This window comes from Neodiprion fabricii, chromosome 3, assembly GCF_021155785.1.
Source record: "Neodiprion fabricii isolate iyNeoFabr1 chromosome 3, iyNeoFabr1.1, whole genome shotgun sequence".
NCBI classification, from domain to species: Eukaryota; Metazoa; Arthropoda; class Insecta; order Hymenoptera; family Diprionidae; genus Neodiprion; species Neodiprion fabricii.
This window is the reverse complement of record NC_060241.1, coordinates 21,453,447-21,466,206: the sequence shown is the minus strand read 5'-3', so window position 1 is coordinate 21,466,206 and position 12,760 is coordinate 21,453,447. Positions and strand designations below refer to the sequence as shown.

The window sequence follows — 12,760 nt, the reverse complement described above, 5'->3', positions numbered from 1 at the left end:
AATAAAACTTTTGAATTTAATTCAACGATTTTACTGTGTAGACTATGAAAGGTCAAGCGTGGGAGAATGATGTTGGAATTGACAAACTCTAAATTGCCAAAGGTATGTGCACCTTGTTGACTTTAATTAAGAAACGAAATTTATCAAACAGATAAATGTATTTGCGTGGAAATCACTGTCTAAACTAGAGAAATCTGAAGGTATTACGATTCCTCATTATCGAAGCATGAGTTTTATTGACAAGGATTTAAATTTACACAAGTATAAAATTGTCATTTGAGAAACTACAATATGTTAGTATTTGACCAGTGAAAATAAGTTTAGTTATGCTCGTTTCCACACCACCGCAAGCGGTAGAGCGCCTGGTACGTTTTCTTTTTACGTGGTATCCCCAGTAGGCCTAGTCCACGGCAAGTAGTTGCAAGATCGATCTTGCGTTCTTCGAAAAATTGCAAATGACTTTTTTCGTCATGTTAATTATGGTAAATTGTTTTTCCCAATCAATTTGAACTCGCGTACATTCGCAGTTTGTTTGAAATTTTTCAGTTCATATAACCCGCTGGCTGTTAATTATCGATGAAAGATGACTGTTTTAATTCTGGATGAAATATGGTTGTTTCCATTATGGATGAAGGGTGATGTTTTTATCTTTTACACTCCCCACGAAAGTGTAGAAAATGTAGCTAGCACGAACAAACCTACTGCCGAGTTTTTTGTTCCTGCGCGTTGAGCGCCGGTTTTCAAATGCCGCGCTTTCTCTCATAACTGAAAAGTATCAAGTCCACGCGCAAAAGGCGCAGTGGAACTTGAAAACTTTATTATTCGTCAAATAATTGACCAAATAGCTGAAAAATCAGCACATCGAGAGTGCGTAAGTCTTTTATATACTGTTTGCAAAACCGACGGGCAAAAAACCGTGTCCGACTCCTGTTATTAATTGGCGGGCATAAAGCTGCGAGCAATTCTCGTGATTAATCTACGCGCAATAAGGCGCGACAGATTGAACTGTCTAAAAATATGTATTATCTGAGATGTGTCCCAAAAGTTCTGTAGAAACCCAATCCACATCTGCATCTTTTAGATATCAGATACATTGCTATGCGGATTATTGTTCTCAGATTGCAAATTGAATTGAAATGAGGAGGGAGGTTGGAGGGCATGCATTATTGTGTGGCGTGACGGTCGGCGGTCCTCTTCGACGCGAAGTCTTCGAGCTCAGCATCTCTCCCCATGTAGCGTACCACGGAACGCGATAGATGGTCCAGAGATGCGTTTTGCCCATTCAGACGATCACAGAGATCAATTGAATGGAATAACGATCGGTGATGACTAAATAATCGAATTGCATAACGATTGAAAAATCGTTGCAAAGTGACAAGAAATGGGAAATTGAATCTCGTTAATACTCAAATGTTTACAAATGGTCGAGAGACTCGAACGTGGAGTCTTTTGGGAAAAAATGTCTGTGATCGTTTGACGCTGTGGATTATAAAAGTTAGTAACATCACGGTACATCGCGACCTTCCTACCCTCGCCTGTTTCCCAACGAAGCCACCCAACGGAAAAGAGAGATTCACACACTCATGCATAAACCCCGCGACGGATCCCAAAACGTCCACCTACCTACCCGGTTACCTATATTCGACGTAAACGATTCTCCATTCTCTCCAACACACATCATTCTTCATCATTTGCGCCGTGATCACTGACTTACATTTTCGTTGGTTAGCTGTTGGGAGCAAAATGTTTTTGTATCGTAGTCTGCCTTCTCAGAATACAGTATTGCGGTTGTATCTCGCCAACTCTAATATTGCATTTATTATTTTAGTAAATGTTGGCAGACTATCGGTACATTAACCTTTTGTAAAAGTGATTAAAACATCCGGTATGCCAATTAGCATTTTTCTAAGCGAGCTAAGCCTGCAGTTGATCAATACTTGTTGGATGTTAAAAGATTGAAAATGATATATAATGTAAGATGCAAGTTGATTACGTTACGTTATACCAGACTTTGGAATTTCATAAATTTAGCAATAACGTGAATACTTGAATATATTCAAACCTCAGGTGAACCCACCACTTAAACGGCATCATCGGTAAATTCAAACGTAGATTATTACATCAGTTACGAAACACAATTCGATCTCGCGAGTGCCGAGTAAGCCATGGTTGCCTGTCGCGATGCTCATTCCACTTTTAGCAAGGTGTAAAACGTCTGACTTTGAGTAAGGTATGGTAAATTACATTACGAAAAAAAATGGTTCGGCTGAAAGTCAAGCACGTTGCGATCGTGAATGAGCCTATCCATGCAGCTATGAAATCGAAGATTTGTGTAACAATTGTTACCGCCACGCCATGTGACAGAGGAATCCCAGGGAAATACCCATAACCTAACACATGCAAACTCACCAACGTTGCCGAGAAATGGAAAAGTTACTCGGAAGTCTCTGCTTAAATCTGTAATAAACACGACACTTGAATTAGTTTGGCAAATTGGCTTTTCAGTTTTCAAATGAATTATTACTGTTGCCTAGTTTCATATTTATACATTGCATGTTATTCAAGAACAAAAGTTCGGCTTTAAATGACCACCGTGAATTATCAATCAATAATTAAAGTATTATTACCTCAACTCTGGGCTGCTCCACACTTTTGTAGTAGTTGTAGCATCTCAGATGCATTGGTGAAGCGACGCACTTTTCACATAATTCAGATCTTTACTAATCTTTTACCCACAGATTCACAACGCAATAACACTCGATGCTACACTCACTTTTTGTGCTGTAGCTGTCTGTTGAACCGAAAGAACAAACTTGCTAACAATGCAATTGGGCATTCGCCGAAAATCAGCCAAAAAAAAGAATAAAGTTGACACTCGATGCAGAGAGACAAAAATACGTATCACTGAAATCTGAAGTTACAAAAAACAATGAAAACTCGGGACACGAAATTCACCTTCAACGTTCGCAGGATGTTTTCATTTCAGTAACTCGGTTTTTCTTCGGGTTACACGCTGTTCCCTGTGATTGTTCACAGATGAGTATGGTGTAAATACACTGATGGAAAAACGTGGCACGATCTGAATAACGCGGTTCGAACGTTGAACCGGTACCGAAAACACATAATCTCGCTCCAATTGCTCGGAAACGACTGAGTGGACTGAGGCGCTCAGAAGAGAGTAAAATCAGTTCTCCGAAGTACGGAAGATAATATCCCCCCCCTCCAGCCCCGCTCTATCACTTTTCCCATGGAGTGGGGGTAGCAGCACGCGCCTGCTTAGCAGTCCTCCCCCCCTCATGCTGTGCGTAGCGTGACTGAGAGGGCGGGAGAATTATTATCTCCTGTCCTTTAGAGAACCGATTCAAATCTGTTCACCGGACGCTTACGCCGTTGCTTACGCTCTATTGTATACATATATTGCTATGGTATCAACGGCCGGGTGAAAACCGTAAGGTACTTACGTACAACACGATCTAATGTTTACAGGATTACCGTAACGCGGCTTTGCTCATCTGAGCTCAATGGAGTTAAAATCTGTACCGTCAGGTGACTCCAGAAAATGCCTTACCCCAGCGCTGGCGCTGGCTCACGGTAGTTTCCGTGTGAGCCTTAGAAATCGGGCACCCTAACAAAAATTTTGGAATTACTCAAAATTGAAAATACAACTGCGAGATTTTTTGTTTACAAAATCTTAAATAATATTTAATTAATTGTCATTGCAGCTGAGTCATTCAACAGGTCTTGGCATGTAGTGGACCGCAAATAAGTTTCTATAAGCTTCAGTTTTGAAAATGAAAAATTGAATTTCCGATCATGTCATTGGATCGCTTGGTCGTTCATCTCATTGAGATTGATAATTGAAAACTCGTCTGGTTTATGGGGTACGTGATTTGGATAAAGTTTGCAAAATGTCCAACTGTTCAACGATGTCTTTAGCGGAATGCATCTTTCAAAACCGAATTCTCGGAAGCCTTGTAATTGAAAGAGAGCATCATCGATCATGATCATTGTGGTATGCAAATCAACTTTGGGGCATTGTAAGGTCTTACCGATTTTGTTGATCACTTGCAGTATGTCGTACCATACTACCAATCGAATGAGAAAAGACAGTGATTTAATAGCGATCCAAAGGCCTCTTGGTTCTGACGTCAACTTTGCATCTTTCACTTGCGAGGTTCTACAAATTTATCGCAGTGTCTCTCAGATTTCTAGTATTTGGAATTTCACTGCTTTCACAGCATTTATTTCCTTCCCAGCCAGTTTCAGGCAATGATTTGACACTGATATCAACGTGCTTTTTCAATATTTGCGACCGTTGAGTCGACGCAGCGAAGACAACTTTGTTGATAGAACAATAAATAGCTGAAACAATTTATTTAAAGAAGATCGTTTCCACTTTTGCAAAAACCAAGGCAAGGAAAATTAAATTTATGTGATTCTGATATATGCTTCATATATATGAAGTTTATAATCGCATATGTTTCATTTTCTCTTGGTTTATAATACCTGATTGTAAACTAAAAACTAAAACTTTTTAAAAGAGAGAATGTAAAACTGATGAAAAATTATTATTGTTCTAATATTTTTATTGTAAAAAAGTTTAAGACGTGTCTGATGTGGCCACAGATTTTTTTTAATGAATAAATAAATTTATACAGGAACTATGCTGTGATTACATATTTGAATAAAAATTAGATACTCTATTTATTTGACATTGGTGTTTTATATATAGTTGGATTATTTTTTTTTTTTAAATGGGGAACTGTCAAAGTTGCTTAGCTGTGGTATATATGTTGTAAGATCAATGCTGGTATGGGTCTGCGTCACTTTACACAGTTGGCACGAGAAAATCGCATGAGCGTCCTATGGGTGCCAGGACACAGTGGCATTCTGGCATATAACCTAGCTAGGAAGGCTACCTTACGGCAGGCAAGGAGCCGGAGACTCTCTTCTGGAAAAGAAATCGAGGAAATAGGGGTGGGCAGGTGGCTTTAATTTGCGAAGCTGGCTTGCCTCACATCGTTTCCTTTACTCTAAGTTGCCGTAACGAGCTCGGGCACAATGATCCAACAGGACTAAGCACCCAGTGGTCACCACTTTACAATAACAATAGCAATAAGATGTTAAAAAATATCTCTTTCGTCTCTTGCGCAATGTTTACGAGCTATCTCAACAGAAAAACTAAAAGCTTGAAAATATAGCTGGTACAAAACTATCAAGTGTCCAAATGAATAAAATCTTGAATGAAACTTGCATCTCAAATTTATTAGTGAGTCAATAAATATTATGATCATATAAATTAAATTATACAAATCGATACATGAATAAATATAAATATTTAACCCCTCTTAAGTATCTAGAAATATTGCTTACAATATTTAACTATAAAACGGTTTTAAACAAAATTTAAGCCAGAGGAAACAGCCAAGGAGAATCAGTAGATCAGCAGCTGTCCTCAGGATGAATAAAAATAGGTCTACATGAATAGAATGTATGTTTAGAATCTTCCAAATTTTAGATAATTACTTTGCAACACAGAAACACGACTTAGTCTTTCAGTTAGATCTACTATTCCAAATATACATTCTCTTCCATATTTTCCTAAAACAGTTTGATTAGGCCATCTAAATTTGAAAGGGTGCACCGAGATAGTTAGGAAATATGCAGGATGTATTGCCTGCTCAAAAAAGCAATTTTTTACTCTTTATTTGGGATACCCATTGTTGAATTGTTGATACGTTTTTCAATTTGATCACAAATTTCAGATTTCGAATTCCACGCTTGAAAATTACCAGATTTGATTTGCCCTATGCCATATCGGCCAGAGAGGTTGCACTGGCCTGATGGCTCAAATAAAATTCACTACAATTAGTTTGCAACTTCTTGAGAAGTTGACCATAAATGTGGCAAGTCTCCGAAAGCAAGTTATTGAAAAAACATCACATTTCAACAGACAATTAAACAACAACTACTTAAGTTATTCTTATGTATAGGATTATCGTTACAAAAATATAATCTGAAAACTCAACATATCCATCTTCTTGCAGGCAAGACAGTTGCATATCAAAAGTTGTTTTTGACCATTAAAAGGTTTCTTCGTCCTCACAGTTAGTCGTATCATGTCCAAACACTGAAAACCATAATCAAATGTTTGGTGTATTAATTAATGATTCTTTGTCTCATTATATTCTGACGTTAATTGTTTCAAAGTATTAAGCTAGTCTTAATTGAATTAAAGTATAACAGTGAAGCAATCGTCGTGCAATATGTGATTGAAGTATCAACCTTTGGATACAGTTCTATACAACATTCAATGAAAACAGTGAGGCAGATACAGTGCTTTCGTCAAAGTATCTAAGGATACTCGTAGTGAACTTTCTTTATCTATGTTATTCGAGGGGTCTCGAAAATACTGCTAGGAACTTCAGTTATCTATCTTTCATAATCAGATGATACATATTTTCATATGATGCTTGTCAATAGATATTTTATGTTTGTTCCGGATAAAACTATACTATTGTTCTCTAAATAAATTAATATCTGTTGCAAAATTTACTCCTTTCTGGTAGAGACAGAGAATATTTAAGCTAAGCTACCTAAGAGATTGACCTCGATCAAGATCAACATAAAAAGAGGACATGATAATGACTATTTTTTTCAATACAAAGTCCAGTCAACATTATATCAAAGCGATACATGAGTATTCAACCATTGACATGCCTAAGCAAATGAGATCACATCAATATTAACCCTAGAACACATGAATCTTTTTTGTACCTTCTAACTCTCGTGAGCGGGGTCGATAACGACCGCACGCGTTTCTTGTTCGTAAAAACGTTATAAAAGCAATAATGGGACTTATAATAACATAAATATTTCATTTTTTAATAAAGAAACGAATAGTAAAGAGCAAATTTAATTTCAATCAAGTTTAGTTGGTGAAAAATCCAATCAACTACCAAATCGTGCTAAAAAAAATGGCAAAAAACGTCAGTTTTCAAACAAAATCTCATATCTTTTTTTGTAATCAACAGTTTTCCAAATTTTAAACGCGATTTTGAAGAAAATATATCAGACTGTCAGGAAACAATTACTGTTCCTATACCCCATTGAAAAAGTACATTTATTACGGCATTTCAAAATGGGAAAAATACGGAAATACGAAAATATCAATACAATAGTAAAAAACGGCTTTTAGACTGGCTATGAACCAACCCTCAAACTGCCCGTTTTCACACTGCAGGATCCAAGTGTATAGAGAAAAAAAAAGGAACAATATCCAATTTGAATTTCAAACAACAAACTCAGATTCGTGATTAAGGCTTTTAAAGCCCTCGGATATATATTACATGAAAGTATGACGATTTTTTTTTATTTTGAGCCACTATAATGGATTCACTATTACAAATTTTGTAATACCACCCAACAATCCGACGAGTACCAATTTTCATCAAAATCCAAATCTTTGTAGTTTTTTTCTGCTTATTGAATATGCCAAATTTAAATTTTGCAAATCTGACATTATATTACATTATATTAGCGACGCGAGAAACCCCACGGTATTAATTTTCATTCAAATCCATTTGTCCATTCTCAAGATATCATCAGGTCTATTTGATTTTTTGGAATTTCGTCATTTAAATAATTGAAAAAGTACTGAACCGATCAAAGCGGAAGTCTAATCAGTTCTAAATTTGGAACAGCCGCGTCGATTGAGACTAAAACTATTCAAATTCGGTTACTCATTCTCGAGATATCGTCGGACAAAAAAAAAATTGATCCCATACATACACGAGTACATTCACAAGACACAAGACACAATACACGCACGCACACACGCACGCACACACGCACACGCACGTTGAGATCTGGAGAATACTCAACTCTTTATTTTCGGGGTGATTGCAATAACTTCCTTTTTTTCTCTGATAACAGAGAAACGGGAAGTTAAAAAGTGTTTGTAAGGGTTTTTCATATATTTTTAAGTTCTTTTATTTGAAAAATAGTATATAATTAATAATAATAAATTGAAGAAGGAATTGTATAACTAATTCGACTGCAGTAGCGCAAAGGCAAAAGCTAGGAGCGCAGTTTGAAAGTCGGCTGGGGTTGTTTACGAACCTGCACATGTGTTCTACGGTTAATGGCCTATCCGATAACACATCTGATTGTTGTCAAGGCTGAGTCATTGACCTACCTTACCAGTCCAAAAAGCGAATCACGTCACTTTTTTATTTGTTTTTACAAATACTTATCTGTGATGCAATTCAATTTCTTCAAAGATGAGTAAATTGCGGAGTGGATGCTACTTTGTTCTAGAACGAACATAAAACATTTACCGCGGCATTCACGAACATTCGTTATACGTAATTTTATAACGGCCAGTTATAATCTTGTGTTTTTATTGATGTTGACTGTCAAATTTACGCTCGTTATAAGTTTTATAAGATAACAACAATGAAAACAAATGATTATAACGGTCCGTTATACAATTAAGCCCGCTAAATATTTAACAGCTGTTCGTGAATACCGCGGTTACTCTTGTATGCTAAATTAAAAAAAAAAGACTTCCTGACTACTCCTTGTCATGCAGAATAGTTTGATTTTGTGCCGTATTATAGATGTGTACCAAACCTGTTCAATTATTTATTAGCGAATAGTTTGAAAGACTTAAAGACATGGAATCTTGTGCAATGCAAAAACACATGTCTGCATTTTTTCATGGTCCAACAACCTGAAGCGGCTATATTAGTTTCGGTTAGTTTAGATTAAATCATTATTGCCAAAGCATGATTTTCCACGTGGGCCAGTTAGGCACATCTGTGGTGGCCTAATAAGTATGTATTGATAAATTTTCTTGGCAAACACTAACCCTCACAAACATCGCAGTATGGTCTTTCACCCGGTTGCTTCTTTGGAGTTCTTTGTGACGTTTCTGGCTCAGGTGAGTCTTGTGCTTGACGAGGACAGTCCTCTGTGTCGTGTAAATCAAATTGATCACAGATATCACAGAACATACGAGGTGCCGCCATTCTCGAGTTGATGGAAATCCTACAAGAAAATAAAAATACTTTGCAAGCTTGGATGATTTTTAGTTAAGAAAAAAAAACATCATTTGGATTTGCGGTACAGTATAATCGGTGATTCGTACAGTACAATAGCTATAATTTAATACCATCTTAAAACAACAACAACGAAATAGTTTTCTTAAAATATAAGTCGACAAATGAAGATCAAAGTGCAATAATTTTTACCAGAAGGTTTAATCTGTATTACTAAATTTACAAAAATTCGTATCACGAAAAAAATGAACTCACAAATTGTAATCGTCTGCTTCGCTTGGAGGGATACCCATTTCTAGAACTTCCACTTTGCATGTCAGAGCATCATTTTTTTTCTTCATGTCTATGATAACTGAGTTTAGGAAATCTATTTGTCCTTGAGCCAATTCATGTTCCTCTAATAACTTGTCCATATCAACGTCATTACCTGATAGTAAAAATGAGTCATTACGGGTTTCAACTCATAGGAGATGGAATGGCGCAATGGAACCCTTGTATTCATGAAATATTTCCAGACTCTGTAAAAATTTTCTAGAAACAAACTGTGTGACAAAACAATTGGAAGTAAAGAAGGCAGCTGGGATAATAGCTGTTAGAAATTCATGAGGAGAGAATTTAGAAGCAATGTTAGTATGGAATGGGAAAATTTTTAAAATATGTCATTTCCTTGCAGCACTACACGGTTTTCCAATTTGATTTACTGAGAAGAGTAAGCTTGTCCCGGTTTGCAATTCTGCTTTTCATAATTGTGCTATTCCATCTAGCATAGGATTAATTATAGGCTGTGAATTGCTGTGCATTTGCTGAATGATTTCTATGCAAAGAGATGAAAAACATACCAATGATCTTTTTGTTCTTACTCACGTCGCCCCCTGCAGGATGAATAGACTGATTACTTGGGATGACTTCAACCTATTTAAGGAAGCAATGAGGAATTCAGTATAAATAAATGCCTGTAGTAATGGTGTCCATTGTGGGTTCAAATATGGTCATAGTTGAGTTTTGATCGGTTATAGTTATATTGCAATTCGGTTACTGCTGATCCGCAATTGAGTTGCTGTTGGATACTGATTGGGTTTGTGTTTGCTGAAATTATTGGGGTTTTGCCACTGATGTTCTATTATGCTCTGTAATATAGACTTAAGTCTTCTATGCAAACTTGGGATTAACTTTGATCAAATTCAAAAATGGAAACAGCAATGTGTGTATCCAGATCGCCAAACAAGACCCAATTGTACCCCAACAGTAACCCAACTGCACACCATAATTTTGGGAAAATAGTTTTCTGAATAAAATGAGCCATCTTAGAGTGCGATCGAATGAATTTACTACATGTTTTACCATAATTTTTAAGCGGTTTTGATTGATGCATTAATATCTAACAATAAGCTCCCGATTATAATTGTAGTATTCTTGTTTCTTATTATATATTCGTTATGCTTTATATGCGTTATATTCGATGAATACTTCATGTACAACTATTTGGTAACAAAATTGATGAAACATGTGCATTTTTGACGTAAAAACCTTCTTTATCTAGGCATTTACCAACCCATCTCAACCATACCCAAATTCAAATTACAGGGGAAAAGTGCTTAATGTACATATTTAGTGCTCCACATTTGATACTACTTACGTCTTTAAGATTTTTCTGATTTTGACCAGCTAGTTTGAGGGCTTCTTTGGCTTCAACCCATTTCTTATTGACCTCTGCTAATTCTTTTTTTCTGAAAATTACGTGAAATATGTCGGAAGAGGATACTAAAAGTTTACCAATAAAAAGAAATCTTGACCAAATTAATCCGTGCAGTGCAAATGTAGTTAAAAAATAATATTAATACAATTTTAATATATCATGTATAGTACATACAAATTAGATTCGGTTTCTTTCAACTGGTTCACCTCTGCATGTACGAGATTCAACTGGTGAGTAAGTTCTTTGGCGTTTGATTTGTCTTGGATATCTTTGTTCAAGGATTCTTTTATAGCACTTATGCTTTGCTCCTTTTCCTGCAATAGAGTTTCTAAGGACTCTTTAGTTTGTCGCAAGTTGAGATTCTGCTTGTTAGTATTATCCAGTTCCAATTGTTGAGTTGTGAGCTTCATTTGATATTCTTCAATGGTCTTTGTCTGCTCACATTCAGTTTTTTCAGCATGCTTGACTTGTGCGTTGAGCTCGTCAAGAGACTTTTTCATAATGCTGAATTCAGTATCTTTTTGAATTATTGTCGCTTTTAGAGAATTCATATTTTTTATCAACTCGGCATTTTGTAACGCCACTTTATCAAGATTACTCTTTAAATTCTTTATTTCGGTTTCCTTTGCAACTTCGATATCTTGGCAAGATTTTTCCTGTGCTTTGGTTGAATTCTCTAATTTGGCTATCAATTCTACCTCAGCAGATTTTTTAACAGATAAATCATTTTGCATAGCAAGTAACTGTTCTTGTAGTACCTTTACTGCATCTTGCAATACACGCTTCTCTTCTAACGCAGAATTCGAATTTTGTTGCTCAATTTTAAGCTCTTCATTGAGTTTGGCTAATTCCCTTACAGACTGTGCGCTTTTTTCTTCAAAGGCAATAATTTTATTATTTAATTCTGAAACAAGATCTTTTCCGGATTTCAATTGAGTTTCAGTATCGGTAACTTTGGTAGTAAGAATTTTGTTATTCTCTGTCGCATCTGCTAACTTAGTATTCAATTCACCATGGAGCTGAGTTATTTCGGCAAGAAATTTAGTTACAGTCTCATGTTCAGTTGTAATATTAGCTAATTGTTTTTCCATAGTCACCAGTTTCATTTGTGCTTCTGAAGCAGAATTATCGTTTGCAGATTTCAATAAAGCTATTTGTGTTAGACCATGGTTGTACTTGTCATTCATAGACTTCAAGTTATCGTCACGAATATCTATTTCTTCTTGCATCGCTTTCATTTTCTTTTCACTCAAGTTAAGCTGTGAAGTTGCTTCTAAAAATAGTTTATTCAAGTTTTCTTTAGAATTCACTTCAGAATTAAGTTTCTGGACTATTTCTTCAATAGACTGTTCTCTTCCATTTAGTTCATTTTCTAATTTTTGTTTCGACTGCTGCAAAGTTTTAAGTTCCTGTGAAAATTCTTCAACCCTCACTTTCAAGTCTTTTATAAGATTTTCACTAATAATTTTTTCTTTATTAGTATTTTCAATAGTTTCATCATGTAATTTTTGTAATTCTTGACATCTGTCCTTTAATTCTCCAATTTCTTGATCACGAAAACCAAGTTGAGTATTCAATTCAGTAACTTGATTTGTTTTTTTTTCTATTTCCAAACTCAGATCTTTACCTTTATCAACAGTTTCAACCAGTTCACGTTCTCGATTTTTCAAGGAACCAAGTTGCAGTGTGAGATCAGTGTTTATTTTTTTCTCCGACATAAGCAAACCTTGTACTTCATCAAGCTTCGAGTTAGATTCTTTATTCAATAGTTGTGACTTTTCTAAATCTTGCTCAGTTGACTTCAGAGTATTTTGAACAGATTCGAGAGAATTTTGAATTTGGCCGACTTTATCGCGCACTTCGTCCAACTCTTGTTCCTTTTTTCTGAGATCTTCGTTATATTTCATGAGTTGATCAGACGAGTTCGCCGTGGAACTTATTAAATTACATATGTCCAATTCCTGTAAAGAAAACGACAATCTTTGTTTTCCAAGGCGAATTT

At 35.9% G+C, this 12,760-nt stretch overlaps 1 protein-coding gene across 8 annotated transcripts in view; it reads right to left on the bottom strand.

Annotated features, from left to right (window-relative positions):
* Positions 1 to 5,244: 5,244 nt before the first annotated feature.
* Positions 5,245 to 12,760, bottom strand: part of LOC124178734 (restin homolog) — a 45,371-nt gene continuing 37,855 nt past the window's right edge. For all 8 annotated transcript variants that reach the window (XM_046562314.1, XM_046562310.1, XM_046562311.1 and 5 more), the window contains 6 exons: positions 10,933 to 12,719; positions 10,699 to 10,789; positions 9,902 to 9,974; positions 9,318 to 9,489; positions 8,873 to 9,051; positions 5,245 to 6,130 (listed from right to left, as the gene is read on the bottom strand). In XM_046562314.1, coding sequence (XP_046418270.1) covers positions 6,084 to 6,130; positions 8,873 to 9,051; positions 9,318 to 9,489; positions 9,902 to 9,974; positions 10,699 to 10,789; positions 10,933 to 12,719 — 2,349 coding nt within the window. In that variant the 3' untranslated portion in view covers positions 5,245 to 6,083. The remainder of the gene's footprint in view (positions 6,131 to 8,872; positions 9,052 to 9,317; positions 9,490 to 9,901; positions 9,975 to 10,698; positions 10,790 to 10,932; positions 12,720 to 12,760) is intronic.